Source organism: Mercenaria mercenaria, unplaced genomic scaffold, assembly GCF_021730395.1.
Source record: "Mercenaria mercenaria strain notata unplaced genomic scaffold, MADL_Memer_1 contig_2834, whole genome shotgun sequence".
Taxonomy (NCBI): domain Eukaryota; kingdom Metazoa; phylum Mollusca; class Bivalvia; order Venerida; family Veneridae; genus Mercenaria; species Mercenaria mercenaria.
In genome coordinates this window covers 42731-62885 of record NW_026460917.1, presented here as the reverse complement: position 1 = coordinate 62885, position 20155 = coordinate 42731, and the positions used below count along the sequence as shown (strand labels likewise).

At 32.6% G+C, this 20155-nt stretch overlaps 1 protein-coding gene across 1 annotated transcript in view; it reads right to left on the bottom strand.

Moving 5' to 3' along the window:
• Window positions 1-20155, bottom strand: part of LOC128552479 (E3 ubiquitin-protein ligase rnf213-alpha-like) — a gene marked incomplete at its 5' end in the record, with an annotated part of 75085 nt that overhangs the window by 14585 nt on the left and 40345 nt on the right. Inside the window, 16 exon segments of the mRNA XM_053533520.1 lie at window positions 1436-1565; window positions 1769-1974; window positions 2278-2320; window positions 2625-2725; window positions 4949-5123; window positions 6082-6235; window positions 6761-6855; window positions 7075-7109; window positions 8556-8670; window positions 10482-10667; window positions 10861-10902; window positions 11630-11737; window positions 12128-12244; window positions 13620-13737; window positions 13979-14250; window positions 14770-14896. Coding sequence (XP_053389495.1) covers window positions 1436-1565; window positions 1769-1974; window positions 2278-2320; window positions 2625-2725; window positions 4949-5123; window positions 6082-6235; window positions 6761-6855; window positions 7075-7109; window positions 8556-8670; window positions 10482-10667; window positions 10861-10902; window positions 11630-11737; window positions 12128-12244; window positions 13620-13737; window positions 13979-14250; window positions 14770-14896 — 2024 coding nt within the window.

Below are 20155 nucleotides of genomic sequence, written 5' to 3'. Positions count from 1 at the left end.
TATTTATAATATATCATCCACAAACCCATACACTGAGATACATGACGGAATACCTTCATAAAGTTTTCCTGCATACGTAAGATATAGAGCCAAGGGCACAAACAACTGCGTTGAACTTACACTCACACGTTAGCTGCGTGGTCTCCTAATTTAGTGCCTTGTTACAGACACCATACTGACTTCTGTGTACATCAAGAAATATATTATCGTATACAGTGTCAAAGGCTATACTATGATCAATTCCGACTAGAGTCGACACTTCATGTCCGTCAAGCAAGTCATATGCCAGTCTTAGCAATTAATTGACCCACATGAATGAAAAACGCCCATAAACAGATTTGTACTACGAAAGGAGATCATTATCTTTAACATGAATTTCAAATTTAAAGAGGACAGCTGTCTCAATTAACGTAGCGAGAAATTGCAAGTTACTCACTGGACTATAACTTAATACCGACGTTTTCCCAAATAGGTCTAACAATTGCCTGTTTCCATTCTGACGGAAATTTACATTGTCTCAAAGAGACATTTACCAATCTGGTTATTTGTATAAAATGTAAAGAAAATTCGTTGGCAATATGTCTAACTGAGGATTTGGTATTAAGTTCATCGAGAAGCTATCCTTTTTTATTATCTGTACGATTTTGGAACTGATCCTTACATGTTTCAGATTTAATTTGTTGTAAATCATTGAGTGACTGACTTCTTTTAGCGACTGTGTTCATAAAATGGTTTGCAACTTATTTCATTTACTGCAATTAACATACAATCACACCTGTGTTAAAGACCACCTCTGAACAGAGACCACCTGGCTCTAAAGACCACATATTTTGTTTCCCATTTTAACATTTACAGTCTATTTGAACCTGTGAATAAAGACAACCTCCCAATAAAAACTCCCAAGGGTAATCTTTATAGACAGGTTTATATAATTATCAGATTTGGTTCCAGTCGATTCAGACACAAGATTTTAATTTTTTAAATCATCTTCAGCACTAACGATATACTTAACAATCATTGTATTCTCACGATTGATTCCATCTTGGATTTTGTTACGAGCAAAATCAAATGCCTCAAACTGGTGTACATACGTTTCTAATTTCCGAAGTAATCTTGGGAGACACTATGTTTTCATGAAGCAACGGTTTTGGTGTTCGGCATTTGTTTTCTGTTTTCTCTATAAGATGAGCCCGTCTCTCTAGAAACCTTAACAATTTCTTAATAAAAGAAAATCATTTTCATTTTCACATTCAACTAAAATTACCCGTAAATTATTAGTTTTTTTTCAAGTCTATTCACTTGCATATTAAGACAAATGTATAATGATTGTAATGTTCTACATTTTTACATCTCAAATATTTATTGTCAAAAAGAACGTAACCTTATTCCTGTGAAATCCGAACATCACCAATAATTAAACTAATGCAACGTGTACCTTCTCGTAGCTTGCCAACTGTAATACTTGTTGCCTCCGTTCGGTAGAGCTTGTAGCAGTAACGATTCATCAATGCCCTGTGAAGCTTTAGTATGTTTGGAATGAATCGAATTGCTTGAAGAATGGTGACCTGCGCAGTAAATTTAACAATGGATGAATAAAAGTTAGTTTACAGCATTTTGATTACATGCCGTTTGGTAAGCTTTGACGTAACTAACAGAATAAACTTCGCTTTTTATCCAGTCAAATATATGTTTCTACTCTAATCTACAAAATTTACATATCAATTTTCAATAGCTCATAGATACACATTTAAAGCTTCGTAGTACATACATCTGAAAGGAATACTCGGAGGAACTGATGATTAACGTTTTGTTTCTCCATTAATGCTTTTCGTTCAAACTCTTTGGTCAAACTTTGCAGTGTAATCGGTGCCCTGTAATTCCAAAGTTTACTCTCTTCTTCAAGATTTTCTAATACTGCCATACTTCTTTCTGTTTCTTCCGCTTCCGCAACCATACGTAGCAAGGCATTAGAACCTGCAATCAATTTCTGTACATATACAACGGATAACTATACTGTAAAAGTACTGATTGAAAATCGTGCAATTATAATCAATGCAAAGAAGCCACTTTAATTGTAACGCGTCATGCAGGACACAGTTGCATTTATGCTGTACATCTTATTGTAGAGCAACATCACCTCAATGATTATTGTTAAGCTATTTTTGTTTACATACTGCGTCACACCAATTAATATTTTTTATGAATATCACTTATACTTCAGACCTCCTCTACAAAACACACTGGCAGAAGTATTAAATAGCAAATTTATTACAATACCTTGAAGCCTAATTTTCATTTCAGCTAGTACAGATTGGCTATTCTGTAAACAAAACATTGACTGATATAACAGCTATAGCTCATCTTTTACAATACAGTGAAATCATATAATCGATCAATAAGCGAAAAGTAAAACTTCAGATACGATCTACGTATCAAATTCGAAACACTGATTTTAGTTGAAAACAAAGACACACCACTAACAGACTTCACTACCATAAAATTACTCCTGATGCATTAGCACATGAACTCATGAAAAAAAAAACATATTATTTTAACTGACAAAAGTTAGATGAGGTTTTGTAACCATAGGTTTAGTTCCATAATCAGAATGGTACATCATTTACCTCAAACAAAGGCTTCAAAATAGACTCAGCAAAGGTTATTTCCCAATTTCCCCTTCCTTCTTTTGAAAGCCATGATAACTCATTAATGTTATCTTCGAAATCTAAAACATATACAAATTAAGATATATATATACACAGGTACTTTGAAAACGCCTCGTGCACAATTTTGCAGATCATTTCGTTCTTGTATGTGCAGGCAATTATTTTGACTAACCATAAATTTATAATCACACACTTTTCATCTTTTCATTTACGGTGATCATGTTAAGGAGGTAGGTTACCTTCATATTTGTATGTGCGCATGTCCAACCGGAAGCTAACGTGACGATTTACGACGACGTTTACGACAAACTAAATGTGTTTGTATATTCATTCTTCTGAAAACAAATCATGAACTTGTCTTCGATCTGATGCTTTATGGTTTAATAATGCAGAAATAATAAATAAATTGCCGCAGAAACGCTTCAAAACAATGTTGCCTTAAAATGACGTCATTGACGTCATGACGTTACGTGTCAGTTACCGCGCAAAATTAATAGCTTTTATCTTGAAAGTACGTAATTCTGTACAATTTCTTTATTTTAACTATTTTCAAATAACCATTATTTGCTGAAATATTTTTTATGAGTCTTTTGCTCTGAATAATAATCAATATTTTGCTTCTTTTATGTAGTTATATTGAAATGTTATGCGGAATGTAAGAAAATGGATGATGGCAACCAATGTTATTTGGAATATAGTTGGGTGAAAGGTTACTTGTTACGGCCATTTTCAAATAAAAAGTCTAGCAGTTTAATTTGTAATACCTATTTTTCAGGTTCCATTGATAATTTGTTACTTACATACTAAACCTAAGATCTAAAATTGTTCAAATTTCAGTAGAAAATTGTGGTTTCTTGAATTGAATTGATGTTACCATGGAAACGAAGCCCGTGACCTATGTATCTAAATGTAAAATTCAAAAGCGTTGACACTGGTCTATTTAAGAAACACAGCTTCGGTTTTTTATTTTCATTTCAACAATATCCATGAGAATAATAGCAACACGCTGAACGATTTTTTTCATGAAAAATGGCAGACGATGGGTACTACTGTACGTATTCTAAGCTGTGAAATTTGTTTGAATAAATGCAAATAACACGAAAATGTTTCCTACGTTAGAAATAGTATGTTTTAAAGCTACATCAACTAGAAAGATAATCTTATTCAATATTTTTTAAAGAAATTACGACAAACAGCAAGATATAAGCTATTTTAAACATCTCTGTTGCCATGGTTACTTTAAAATTTAAGAAAAATAGGGTACCATGAAAAGTGCTTGGTATTTTGCTAATAATATTACCCAAATATTTCATGTTGGTCATTAACAGAATGGCACTGAAGCCGTCGAAAACCCCTATTTTTTATACATAGTTGTTTAAAAATGAGAGAAAATGCGTTACCATGGAAACACGAGCCCCGCGACATATACATTTTAAGCTTATATTAGAAAGATAACGTGCATACCAGTAAAATTATCAATTATGCAGACTTCTACGGATATCAATGAAACTAAAATACACTGAAAAGTGTTAAATATCCGTATTTTCCTTCTTCTTTCAATATGAAATACCTTTGGAGGGTCATGTTCTTCAAACCTGGATAAAAATTGAACTTGAAGGGACAGAGACAAACGAAATTGAGATTGTAGCAGTTAAAACTTCATATTACACGAAATACAAAAACATATTGCGGTTCAACTAATTTGAATTTACCCTTGTAACAAGGTAACCTACCTCCTTAATCAAAGCTAGTGTAGCTTTTGCTACCATTAGAGAAGTATGAAATATGCAATATGTACCGGCACACATTTTTGTACAATGATAAATTCAGTACCACTTTATAAATATACGTTTATCTTGAAACTTCCAAAAAAATAGTATACATTTAAATACTAATGTTTTTTTTTCTTCTGATTCTGTGACTTTAGCTCTCTTTCGTTATTACTAAGAATACTTAGAATAGATATTTAGAAAGCTAATTACTGCAGGAGACATATTTGTCAAGCATACGCACGAGGTCTTTCTACAGATCATCACTACAGGGTACATATTTAAGATATTTGGAAATAAAACATGCAGGAAGAAGTGCTTTCTAATATTTGCAACATATTAAAGTGTTTAAAATTTTTGCACTAAATAAATTACGAGTTAGTGTTTATCTTAAAACAGATGGTACTAGGTTGTATTAACTGTTTCATAGTGACGAATATGCTTAGCATAAAACAGCATACTTTTTAAAAATAATTTTCATCTACAACAAATACTTTATAACTGCTCTCATACCTGTTTCTTCAATCTGCATGAGGTTATTTGCCAGGTGATGAAAGAGAATAAGCACATCATCAACATTGCAACTCAAAACAAGCTGCAAATCTTCAAAATCCTTCAGTAAATGTTCAAACAAGAAACGAAAGATATCTTCTTCTTCGACGGGCGGGTTAATCAATGAGCAGACAACCTGAAAATTTTAAATACATGTACATTTCAGAACATTCTTAAGGTTGTTACTTCTACCTGATCTACAGCAACCGCTTAAATTGTATTTTGAAGCTCTATCGTGACTTTCACCATGTGGCTGTACATTTTTATTTGCCATAAGGGGACTTTTATGTTATTTGTGGTCATTCACGATGTTGCTACTTCTACAATTATATGACATTGCATATACTTATAATTACGTTTTATACAAGGATCTGTTAGATAAAGACTAATTATTTTACTAATTTAAAAGTTCATGAAATAGAAAACTGTTGCCAACAAGAAAAATATTTTATAGGAATGAACAGCGTCGAGCGTGAAATTTAAAATAGCATTTGAGTCTTCAACAAGCCTTTGGATACCATACAAGCTGATTGCCTTATAAGAATGGCATTAAGTGTTTCATACAAGATCAGCATTTAACATGTCGAAACCATATTCCAGCAGGTCTATCAGCAGAACTTATACGTCGTTTTCACTGTAATAAGTTTCGAGCAACAGAATTATGTTTCATCACAGGCAAATTATTGCACCTTTATTGGGCAAAGTTAAAAATAGTTTATTTATGTGCTACATTTCGCAGTAAAAGATGTTAAGGACCATTTGCTGTTCACGGACAGTAATTGCTTCCCTGCAAGACATCTTGATGTTACATTTAACGATTTTATTACACATGTACATTGTGTTTTACGACAATGAAATAAGAAACAAGTTTAGGATGTATCAGAATAATTATACTCCTTTAGAATTGTCCAGAAAAATATTATGATGATCCGTCAATTAAAGCGTTTAAGCACTTTCGCAAGCCAATACTAATAGAGTAACAAACAAATAGATTACACACAAAGTATATTTTAGGAGAACTGTCGCAAAATGTAAATAATATTTAACCACAGATACAAAAACAAAATGAAATTGTTGTATGCAGTATGTTTTACCTTTGTATCTTTGCAACAGCTTGAACACATTGCTAAATGTAGGACTATCCTTGTACTTGCAGAGTATAACCGGGACAAAGACCTTTCTGGAATAGGACCATCATTTCGGCTGCTTGCTGTACCAAGAATATGCCCAACCTTAGTTCTATCAATGCTGAAATGCAGAAAAAAGGACTGATAAATATATCAAAAACAGATTCTTTTAAGACGGTAAATATCTTTCATGAATCAGTCCAGACTTGGGCCGAGATATTAAGATAAACAGCTGATGCTGTTTTGTCGAGCGGCCTTGAAATAAAACAATTTGACCTTTGACATAAAACTGTGTCCTTGGACATAGAGAATTCGAACGTGAACTTGTATCTTGTCTCGATAAAGAAAGCATTGATGCAAGTTTTAAGAAAGTCATACATGATATCTGGAAGATAAATTTCACATCTAGACAAAGTGTTTATACTTATACCAAGACCAGGACCTAGTGACCTGGCTCATGCTTGTTTCTCGCTGTATTATGATGACGAACATATTATGTATAGTTATTTGAAAATCCATTTAAACGTTTCGGAGATATTCCTCCGAAAAGGAATAACAGCCAGCCGGACGGACGGACCGACTTGCCGAGTAACACACGCCTACATGTACAATAATACTTCGTGTCTGGGAGTATGACAGTTTGTACCCCGTATCCATGGAATTATCTTCGTCTAGTTTATGGCTCTTTTCACCAATTGTTGCACCACACAAACATGTTCCGATATAATATGGTCTACCGCACTAAAATAACAGATCAAATAAAACTGAGTTTTACAATACTTACAACTTTAATCTCGACAATGTCAAGTATATAAATACAAGGGGTGAAAGATAAAAGGGTACATTATATCTTTAATCTATGTCTTAAATCTTACATAGTGTTATTAAAACTGTTATTTAACCGCAAATTACAATATTTAAAACACACTCAGTTTTAAAGTTGTATGCACATCTACTTACATCACGAACTTCGTAGGGATGTCCGTTTGGGCATACTGAAACATAGAGAAGAACAAATGTAGCTACCATAATCTCTGTTATTCGAAAAAAAGCATGATATGGTTACACTATATGATACCACGGTAGGACATGGTATCACGGAATACAATACCTCAAAACGTGTAAAGAAATATAGGATTATTAGTATCATTAGTGTTAAATACAACAGCTTTGTTCCTGTTGTTATCGTAACATTGGACGCAGAATCAAAGGATCAATTCATTATAGCTTTGCTAGTCATACGCGTGGCTTCCGGCATTGCCCGGGTATATCTGTCGTCGCCGATGTGCGCCAATCTCACGAAACTGGGTGTTACCGGCGTGCGCCAGAGCGTTGATAAATCATTATAAAGATGAACATTAGAAACTTCATGCGAAAGCCATAAACGGTCTTAACTACTTGGCAAAATGTAATTGAAGTAGACATTTACGGGTGTTATGTCTACGTGTTAGCCTTTTCATCACTTTGTCAATATAAAAAAATGTTTAATTGATCAAATAATATAAAACAAACACTAAATGCATGAAAAAGGTATTACCTGAACAATTTACCAAGAGACACATACTCGCATACCTTTTATAAATACCAAAAAAACTCTCTACACGTCTATCAAAATTTGTTGACCATAGGAAACGTGTAAAACTGAATTTGCATAGATTTATAATGAATACTCTCACAAATTTCTTCTGAAGTCATTATTATGCAAATGAGTTAGTATTTAACATCAAGATCTAAATACAACATTTTGACTACGCCTTTAAAAATTCAAACGTTCGTTATTGACAAAGAAATCGTTATTAAAGTAAATGTTACACCAGACCTTGGATGAGTTCAAGAGAAACAGTTAAAAATACTGTAAATTTATTTATTATATCTATAATATCGCGTTCTATGACAATAACATGTATATATGTTTTTGTTGAATTCGCTTGTTTTGTCAATCGCGATACGAATCTGTTGGAATCTGTAAAATGCAGTTTTTCCGAAAAAATATTTATGGCAGCGACTTCTAATATATCATAAATAACCTAATATCTATTATTCGCTACCTTTCCATACATTTACTAACAATGCAGTATATTTAACGTTACATAAATCGTTAAACCTAAAGTGCACTTTTTATATACATAAAATATACTTGTTTTCTGGTACACAAATACGGTTATTCCTATAGTCGTATCTGCTTTTGAAATTATTATTACATGTCCGATGTCTAGTACCAACGTTTGAGATTATTATTTGCTCCGGAATGGATACAATAGCAATAAAAAAATAAAAAAAATACAACACAATTTCAAACTTAACAAACACTTATTAAATGGCCTGCCAGACCTCGGCATAGTGCCAGTTTTCACAGGATCATTCCCATATCGAGGGCAAATAGTCGAGGGTGAATCTACATGTTTGGTTTTTTTAACTTTCAAGTAAAATGCCATATTTACTGTATAGTGTTGGGTTCTCATATTGAGTGTATTCTTTTGATTCTTTGGCCGTCATTTGCAAAATATCTCTTAGGTCAGCTATGTCATCCTGAGGCATTGTTGGAAGAAAGGCATTCTGTAGAGATGAAAATATTGTCTACATATCACTACATGAAGAAAGAAAGAAACATGATAAATAAATATATCAGGCTATGGTCGAATCGGAAGTAAATGAGTGTAACGTTTTTGACTATCCGCTGTTTCCAAAAGAATTATTATCATTACAGCTACATTATAGTCTACAAATTCTTACTAACAGACAATATAGGGCATCATATCATGATACAGGAATATATTTGGGACTGAAGAGTGAGAATTGGCGCCAGTAAATTAGTTTTGGTTTTGCCACTGACCGTTCAAAGGCAGTGCCTTGCTGTGTTCCCTCTTTAAATATGTTTGTATTAACGTAAACAAAATGTACATGTTACAGTCCATAGGCTTGCGTGTACATTTACACGTACCCCTATCTACCTGTGAGTGTTGTATGGATGCCTTTTTCCTTTGAATGTGGCTTTTACTGTTAGGCTTTTGTCTTTATTCATTTAGCTTTATATGGTCAATGCCAGTTTAAAATGTCAATATGTGATGGTATACTTTTAAAGTACAGTCAATAATATTTATGAATATATGTGAAACGAGAATGAAATACAAAATAACGTTCCAATCAAAATCAGAATATTTTAATAAACCTGCAAGACAAGCAGGTTATTGTATAACTAAATACTAGTATTAGTTTGCAACCCGTAGCCTAAAATTTACATAATTTTGCGCAATAGTAACATAAAATTACTTTGATCATATGAGATACATAGGTCCAACTCTAACAGAATCACATATGGTCAATGAGATCTTATTTAGATGATTGAAATAATTGTCCGAAATAATGTAATTTGTTTAGTCCACGGTATAACAGCTTCGGTAAAACCTTAAGAGTCCAAAGTAGACAGCTGATACATTTTCAGCTGTTGTTTATTATGTTAACTTTACACAAGATGTAACAACAATACATAGATGATAAAGTAACCAGGTTATTCATATAAAAATAATGTATTATTCAAATTTATACTCTCGAACAAAATTTGGAAAATAACAATAGTTGACATCTCTAAAGCTTGTCTGATAATTTCAAGTATAAATTTGAGGTGCGAAAAATAACAAAAATCAAATGATGTATGGTTCAACTCCTGGATTTAAAATTAATGTAGAATCATTTAATTTCCTAGGGGACTAATTTTGGTTGAATCAATTAACAATTGTTAATCCCTACAAAGCAGTAAACATCTCATTCATTTAGTGATCAAAGGTCAAAATCAAAGAATTCCTATCACAACGAAATAGCCATTTAGGCCGAAGCCACGAATTAATCTAAGGATCTACACAGTAAAGCAATTCATCAATGACCTGTCAAGTCAGTAAGCATTTAATTCACGGTTACTTACAAGTTGATTCAGATATGGATGTAATGAATTGATAAGACTGTTAAAACAAACGAGAATATTGTCGTTATGAACTAAAAGTTCAGAAAGACAGTAACATAACATTCTACATATAACGCAGATATGCACTGAGACCTCTTCAATTGTCATAATTTTCTAAAATGTGCTATGATAATAGACAATGATTTGGTTCATTATAACTATCTTTGAAGAAAGTAGACTCTTTCGTTAGAACATATGTCTTCCATTTCAACAAAGAGACACAGGTCTTCAACTAGTTTGCATATCTTTTGACAAACCATTCGGAAGTTAAAACCGTATTGTATGGTCAGGCGGAAAACAACCACTAATACTTTATGTTTTTACTACTTAGCGTGCAAATTCAAATGTATCTTAAAGTTTGCTTAATGGTAAGTATTATATTTTTAAAAATATCAAAACATGAACTGACTGAAAATTGGCCAGGGTTTTCTGCAAGATCTTTCAAGTGTCTGACCGGTTTTGGCAAACTGTCCTTATTGACGTGACAAAGTACTCTGCACCAATGAAATATCAAACATTTCACAGAAACATAAAGATCAGGCTCATTCCCATCAATGTGAAAAGGTGTCCCTTCAAATTCATACGTTGTAAACTCCTGAAGTAAAAAAAAATATCCTTCAAAGAGAAGTTTATGTATAAACAAGTTTTGTAATAGTAAATGTATCAAGTCGTTTACTTTCTGAGTATATGACTGTTTAAAATATTATCAAATTCGGTTTTAAACCTTTAAAATACGTTATTGTTTTTGATGTATTAATTTATTTCATTTCCGAAGTTGCACAACTTACCTCTTCAGTGCCACTACAGCATTCTGCTATTTTCTTAAGAACCTATGACAAAAATAGATTAATTGTTGATGAGTGGAAGAATCATACACAAATTGTACAAACATGTACGGGACAATCTAACTGTTATGACAATTAACAAATTTTCATTTTACATATTGTTATTTCCGCAAATAACATAACTGAGTTTAATTTGCGTAATAAATACGTTTGAGTATGACTGATGTATAGTTAATGGGCACTTCATTACTTAACACTGTATTTTACTCCAAAGACAATGAAAGTCTTGTTTTCTGCCTAAACTGTTGTAAATGGAAACAACTACCGTTTTAAATATTGATACTTTACCACTCTAGACAGAAAAAAACTAACACAATGAATCTATATGTCAAATATTGATATTTCATTAAAAAAAGTCTATGAAGTGTCCTACATCTTTCTTTCTCTTAACAGTGAAAATCGGGGATTCTTACTAAACAAATGCAAACTCAATCGTTTGAAAAAATATTGGGAATTTAATCCGAAAGCAGAGAAGGGCAACCGATCTCAGCTTTTAGCTTAAGAATTTAGGATAAACAACTTCTGGAATAGAATTCAGATGTATATTTTCGCTAAGACATATAAATTTAAAGAAAGAAAGCACTGCGTAGTGCTGATCACACTGATTGTGTCCGACATTATCGAACATTTAAAAACTATTTGAGCTATTAAGGAAAGAGATAAATAAAAGAAGCTAGAAGCCAGCATAAAATGTCTTCTTATAAGCCTGTACCTCTTCGTTCCTTGTGATGTTTTTTATACTTTTAGGAAGTATTATCTCTCTGTGCACAGCTAGTTCAAAAAGAACTCTTCTGTATTCCGGTTGCATTTGCGGTAGTTGCTGTGATAAAAAAAAAAGATTAGAACGTAAAAACATATATCAAACATAGATGTCACACACCTCAAATAAAGTAAATTACTTCACCTATGGAAGTTGATGTGAATATATAAAAGTGAACTATAAACTGAAAGTCAAAAATGAGAGGTCGTGTATGTTTCATCTATATATTTATGTTAATTTAAATAGACATTCATATACGATCCTTCAACTGGATTTAATAAGCATGTGGAAAATAAGTCTATAATAACAAAACAATGTCTCTAATGTGCTGCATTTACGTGTAATATATCTTTTGCAAACAGTTGTATAGCTTATTTGTATGGCACTGTTTCTATATGATATGGAACAAATATTCTTGGTTTTAGTTGAAAAGGAAAAAACTGAACTTACCTCTAATCGTTCCAAAAACATGTCAGCATTTCCTATACGAACTGCTTCCATTAAATTCTGTCGTATCGTCATATACAGGTCTCCGCAGCATAAGTACATGTCAATGGCATCTGTAACCTTATTGAAAAACGGTTTATGTTTAACAAATTTACTCTAAACGCTTATGAAAAATTTAACATTACAAGGAAATGCTATATTTAACGGAATACTGAATACTGGCTTTTTCTGGTTGTCTGAGTTTGATAAAAAATATAATAACCCTATTGAAAATGGAAGAAAAACAACGGGACTTTTAGCATTAAATTAATCCTCAATGGCTACACATGTGAGACTGATTAATTACATAGTGATAGAACGAATACATTTATGTAGTGTTATCCTATAGACCGGACAAGACCTAGATTTTTATGTAAATGACATTTACCTTTTGTCGTTTTAGCTATGCATCTGGGAAAGGGACACATCCACATTTATATGACGATTATTTATGCTTATACCTAATTCTGTATTTTAACAGAGATATTGAACACACAAAAATAAATAAAAATTGTAGTATTAACTTATGTTCTCTTCACATGTTCAAGATTTAAACCAAACGCAAAAATTTGCACCCGCGCAAAATCAAATCCTTAATAATGTGAAACAAATTAACAACTTGCAATATTTACGTAAATGTAGGTTAAGAGTTTAGCAGGAACTGGTACAAATCGAATTTGTGCATATTTGTGCACATGCAAATTTTGCGTTGAGTGTATTTTTCGTCATGTGAACCAAAAATAAAAGTACACCACGTGCAAACTGGATGAACATTTATTTGTTGATTGACTTTTTAGGTTTGAAAACAACTTTGCAAAGGAAAAAAATGAAAGGTGATTATTCTACAGCGCAGCACTAAACATGTTACATGTTCTAGTTTCCTTTATTGTAAACAATCAAATCCAGCGTCATAGGTAAAAAACGCTATTCTGGTAATATTCATATCAATATAATGGCTTATTATTTCATCAATTCAGCATTAGAGCTTTTATCTAACAAAATGTTGACTTGTATTACATTTCTGCAAATATCGGGGATGCGCAAATTTTTAACCGGTGTTTATATTTCATCATGTTAAATGAACATAATTTAGAAAAATTATCCTGGCAACATGGATATCAAAATAGTCATTAATCAAACAAAAAATTTATGATCACTAATGAAGTGTGTAAGTAAACTGATGGGAATAAAATTATTTGCACCCAGAAACCTTTAGCGCAAGTGAAGCAAATCCCGGTATAAAATTCCGTCATGTGACCAGAATATTAATCTAAGCATTGCTAGCCAAAACGGAAAATACGCTGCGTTGTTTCAGAATCCCTAGAGGGGAAGCAGAGTTAAAATGACACATTATACAGATGTCAGTCTAACCATGCCGTTTATGTCACAACGATCATATTTCATACAGAGTAAAAACTTTAAGAAATAAAAGTATAGGTAAAAAATATGTAGATACCTTGTCTTTCATGACATTTTCGTTATAAAGCCAGTTGAGTGACGAATCCTTTGTTTTGCATGCAGTCAAAAGAGCGTCCGTCCCACCGATATTGAAAATACACTTTACAAGGTACTTCCTACAAATCACATTTGGAAACTATAGATAAATCATATTAAGTTTAAAGCCAAAGACCAATGTGAAATAATGAAATATATTCTAATAGGCTGCTATTTTACATTAAATTGAACATGCGGATTTATTAATCTAAAAGTTTAAAAAAATGCAACAATGTCATTTCGAAGTCGTTTTTGAAACTAATATCATTTTCTCATAAAAACATAGGCTATTACAAATTTTTGAAGCATTACTAGTAATACCATGGCCAATGCAGGCTGCATAGTATTTTCGCGCTATGTAGCATCACCGTGACACCATCATTGCTCTTGTTCTCATGAAGATGTTTTTGACTGACTAAATTACAAATGTATTTTGCCACTATGCCCAAGCCTGTTCTTGCATTTGCTACTCCATAAACTTTATCAACGAGAGAACTGCCTTTCTCCAACAGCTGATACGAAACATTGAGGACTTCCACAGCCAGTACCGCATCTGATACATTACTACAGCTGAATCTTTCATTCAAATTATCCTACAAATATGTAAGTTTATAAGTTGTTATATTAGAATCATAACTTTGTTTCATTATTTTGATGTGTTTAAGTCACTATGGCATAATTCAAACCATATGAAAACTTTTCAGCTTTCCAGATGTCCTATATTAATTATAGTTCAGGCACCAGCAGTGGACAACTTGGTTAAATCACCGACCTTCCTTTTACAATGTGTGCATATACTAGATATGTACATGTACTAGATACACAGTACTAGACACTTTTGAATAGATACTAAAACTAAAAAGCTTGTTTATATATTCTGCTTTCTGAAAATTTTGATTTAGGGGAGCAATATCCTTTTAATTTCATTGAATAATATGTAGCATACACGTCAAGAAATAAGACAGAAGCCTTTCTCTAAAAACTAAATGTGAATCATGAATATCTTAATTAAATCATAAATACATTGACTTTACTTCATAAAAAGTAGTAATAGTTTGTATCAAACTTAGAACATTTTATGAAATATTGAAAGAGAACAACATGAATCTTACCTCAATGCAGCATACAACTAGAAGAAGGGAATTTGTTCGCTTGTCATCTAGAGCTAAACTTTCCCCAGTCGAAGTACGTTGGAGTTCATTTAGATATGTGTTTACGCGTTCTTTCAAACCTTTTTCACTGTAAAGAAAGAGACTCAAGCCGCTTACAATGTGGAAATAAAAGCCATAAGAACAAAGACAAATATACAAGAATGCAGCTCTCTTAACCGAAACCCTACACAAACAAACATAGACAAAGCAAAATAAATAGGGTAAGTCTCATTTTGGGACGGTCAGAGGCAAAAATCAATTATTCTGCTTTAAACTTTTAACCATTTATTAGGTGGGCTCGATTGTGTAACCCGTTAAGGTTCATTCTATCGAAAAAATAGTGGGTCTAAATAATTAAGATTGGCGGGTTTGTTACTGGACAAAAGTCATAAAAAGTATACACCAATAGATTCGTCTTGGAACGAAGTATACGGCTAGATAATCAAACTACGACTACGACTCTTTCATAAGTCGTACGACGACGAATTTGATAACAAAATTGGTCATGTTTTTTCAAAATCAAGGGTTGCTTCAAAATACATGCGGAGTCCATTTAAAATGTATTAATAGACAGACAAGACATGTATCTAGTTCCTGCCACCCTTTAAATTACCCAAACTTTTTGTAAAAGGCTGACAATTTACGATTGAAAATATACTTTAAAATGCTTCAGACGATTGTTTTCATCGTGTTTTGTTGACATGACGGACTACTTTTTTGTTACTATAAATACTAATATTGCACGTTGAAAACGTGCTCGATTCCCGCCAAATATAATAAAGGATAGTTCTTCACATTTACCTGAAGGGAGTGTTCTTTATCCCGATTATCATTCTCGGCAGATTTTATAGATCCAATAACACTATTCTAATAGTTATTATAGTACAGTCAAAAAGTATTCGAAGAATAATCAATATTTTTTTTTTCAAAATATTCTACAACCTGAAATGAAATCTAGAATATCTGATTCATTGAACTATCCAACATTTTTTCAAACGGTCTACTTAATATGATAAAAGCGTTATCGTTCCAAACTTTGTAAAAAAAAAATCTTACATCCATAACGTTTTTTTAAAAAAAAATTGACTACCTCGGGGCGGGTACAGTATTTGGTGTAAGAGGGGGCGTAAAATATTGAAGACTACAGCAAATAGGGGGGTCCGGGGGCATGATTTCCCCGTAAAACTATGAAAATAATGGATCCATTTGGTGCATTCTGGGCGTTCCTGGGGTACTTATTTGTTATTGACAAAGGACAGTTTTGTGACAAAATCTAAACACAAATAACATGCTATTATAGTCACGTCTTAGGAATTGTCAACTTATTCTTGCGCGAGTGTCTCGGAATTTCTTAGCCGTTCGTTTTTTGAGGATTTTCATGGAGAGGGTTTACCTAGGACTAAAATAAAAAGGTTTTTTGGAGCTCATGCAAACTGTCAGATTTTAAATGTGCCAGCATAGCGAGCGAGAAAAAAAAATGCATTTTTCCCTCAATAAAAAAAAAACAAAAAAAAAAAATAACAAAAAAAAAAAAAAAAAAAAGTAAAAAAATTACTGTGAGAAAGAGATAAAAATGCATTTTTTTGTTTAACCCAGAGCAAAAACAAATTAATTTTCGGCGAGCAACGAAAAAAAAAGGGAAAATTTTTTCAGCCGGAACAAAAGTTTAACTTTAGGGGAGCGTAGGCGAGAAAAAATGTATATTTCATATTCTTCAGTCAGAATAAAAGAAAATTTATTATCAAAGCGTAGCGAGCGAGAAAAAATGATTTTTGAAATTTATTTTCCCCAGAACAAAGACAAAACCTATGCCCGGCAAATTTTAGGGGGGGAGCGCCCCGGTGCCCCCCCCCCCCTCCCCCCACGACCCCCTATAAACCCACTAATGTAAAATTTTCAGTCTGTAGCAGAAATGATTACTGACAAAATTCAAAACCCTTTTGAACTTTTTTATTCAAACTTGATGGAGTTTTATTGTAAAAAAAACGGTTTTTCTTTTGGAGTTTAAGTTGCCTGCTTTAAAACCCCCTGACAACAAACAACTTCAAATCCTGCCGACGCTTTTAAAAGCTTAAATTTTGAAAAAATTTTGCTATCCCTCTTCCGACATCGCCCTTAAAGGCCTTTATCATACTTAAGGGAGGTGGACTACCGGGGAATCCAGTTGGGAAATTTAAAACCATTTTTTACGCAAAGACAAATCAGAAAGATGAACACTTTTCTTGTTGGTTTTTTTTAATGTGGTAAGATTTCTTCTGCCCCAATTATTGTCAAGGCTTCCCAGGCTAGCCCCGGATCCAGAAAACCTTTTATTTGATGCACGAGGCAACAGTTTAGAAAGAAGTGTCACCACGGACACATAGCTCCCACGGAGTAGGAGTCAGGTGTTCTCCCCCTGCAAAAGTTTGAAATATAGTTATGAATGGTGGCATCTGATAGAATTTTTGGTCGAATTTAGAAAAATTTTAGTATACAGCATCTCTTGATGAGGCTATTTACATAAAAGGATGAAATGACGAAAGAAGTAATCAATGATACTGTTTTATTTTCAGTAAAAACAAATTCATGCATTTTCACACAAAAAAATTTTATGTATATGAGAAAGGGCACAGAAAAGCATAGAAGTTGTGCAAAAAAGGAAAAAAATCTTCCCCTTTGTATATTTTTGAAAATATTCCTTCACGGGGGTTTCAAAGAAAACTAAATGTCGACAAAAATGTTAATTCAATAACTTAAAATAACGGGGGGTAAATAATGTTTTTAAGGAAAAATAAAAAAGTTAAACAACAAAACAAGAAACAAATGCGCAGTCTACATAATGTTTATGATCTTAACAGTTTTTTTTTGAAACGAAGAAAAGGGAAACTACAATGATTTGTCATCCGTCGTTAAAGAAAGGCCAAACCCCAGACAAAAAACGTAAAAAAAGTCGGGCAAAGTACTTTTTTTTCTGTTTCTGAAACCCTATTTTTCAATTAGGGGATGGATTTTTTTCGATTTAAAGTTCACGAGTTCACGATGTGATAAATTATTTTCAAGATCAAATGGGGCAACAACCCCAAAAAAAAACACAACAAGTTTTGTAATAGATTTAGAAAACGTCCCCCTGCCTAAGGACTTTTTTCTCATACAACTGAGCCAAAACAATGACATACCCCAATTTTCTAACACCAGCGAAAAAAAGTTTCAAGAAAAAATCGTTTTTATTAGACAAAAAAGGGGAAGAAAGTTTTATTTTTTAAGTCTATAAAACTCCTTCCCCAAGGGACCCAAAAAACACCAAAATTTTAAAGTAACCAAAACAAGGGTGCCGAAAGCAGCGGCCCCACTAACGGATAGACAGTAAAATGAATTATGTTGAAAAAGATACCCAAGGGGCAAAATTCCCATCAAATACAAAAATCTATTATTAGGTTTGTTAAAAAACACACAGATATGATATAAAGAATATTTTGATTTTAAGTCATTTTCTTATAAGCACCAAATTTATGTCCAAAACAAATTGTAAAAAATTTTAAGTATAAAAGGGGCAAAATTTTGGTCAAAAAAACAAATCAAGTTTGGGGATTTTTACCACACTGCAGATGATGATGATAAAGATACATTTAAAGTTCAAGTCTTTAAATTTTATTTTGAAAATAAAGTATATTCAAAGCGAAGATTGAAAAAAATTTAAGACAAAAGGGGGTAATTCTATCAAAAACACATTAAGTTATGGGTATTAGCCGACATGCAGAATCATAAAAAAATACTTTTTTATTTCAAGTCATTATTTTTTAAAAAATAAAAAAAGATATGTCTATAAACAAAGCTTTGGGAAAAAAATAACCTAAAATAATTCTATGTTTTAACTCTTTGGTGACTTGACCTTGGTATAAGGGCCCACCTTAACTACTTGTTTGTACGGGCAAAGTTAATTCAGATATATAACAAAAGTAAAAAAAGATATGACAAAAAAAAAAGGTTGCCAAAAACTTTAACCTTAAAAATAACCTAAGTATAACACCTTGGGCCTTTGAACTTGGGTAAATAAGCTCAGACCCTATAAAAACTTTTTTTGTATAGGACAATTTTTATGTGAAGTTACAGAAAATAACAATTAACAAAGAATGACAGAAAAAAAAAGGGTTCCAAAAGATTTTAAACCCTAAAAAAAAACCCCAAGAAACGCTTGGTGACCTGATTTGGGTAAAGGGCCAGCCCCTACACATATTTGTTTGTAACGGGACAATGTTTATGTAAATTTACAACGATATAACAATAGTAACAAAGTGACAGAAAAACAAAGGTTCCCAAAAAACTTTAACCTTAAAAATAACAAAGTATAACACCTTGGTGCCTTTGACCTTGGGAAATAGGTCACCCCTAAAAAACTTGTTTGATACGGAAAATGTTTATGGAAGTTACAGTAAGAATAAGCAATATTAACAAAGATTGACAGAAAAAAAAGGTTGCCGGGAAACCCAAAATAAACCTAAGATAACCCCTTTGGGGACCTTACCGGGGTATAATGGGCTACCCCACACATATTTTGTTGTATATTGGACAATGTTTATGGAAGTTACAGTACGATAAAACAATAGAACAAAAAAAAAAGACAAAAAAAAATTTTCCCAAAAAAATTTTTAAACCTTTAAAAAAAACCCCCAATTAAAAATTTTTGGTGACCTTGCCTTGGGTATAATGGCTCACCCCTACACATATTTGTTTGATACTGGCAAGTTTATTGAGTTACAGAAGTTAAAAGCAATGTAAAAAAGAAATACAGAAAAAAAAAGGTTTGGCCGAAAAATTTTAAACCTTAAAAAAAAACCCAAGTATAAAAGCTTGGGACCTGACCTTGGGGTATAAGGGCTCACCCCCTACACTACTTTGTTTGTATACTGGACTGTTTTTGAAGTTACAGAAAGATTAAAAAAATTAACAAAGAGACAGAAAAAAAAAGATTCCAAAAAAATTTTAACCTTAAAAAAATCAAAATATAACACCTTGGTGACCCTGCCCTTTGGGAAAAATTTTATGTGAATTACAGAAACATACAAGCAAAGAAACAAAGATATGACAAAAAAACTAAGGTTGCCAAAAAAACTTAACCAAAAGGGAACCCCCGACGCCGACCCGGGGCAGTAGATACCCCCCATCCCCGTAGTAGCTAAAAATGGTCTTGATTTTCCCTAAGGTAATTTAAAAAAGTTTCTATAATTGTTTTAGGCAACAAAGAGAATTTAAATCTGAAAAAATCAAAGCCAAAACAAAAGAAATTATCAGGCCCCTTACGTCAAAAAAAAAAAATGACAAATGGGTTGTACTAAGAAAACAGTCCCATTTTTGGGGGGGGCAATATTAA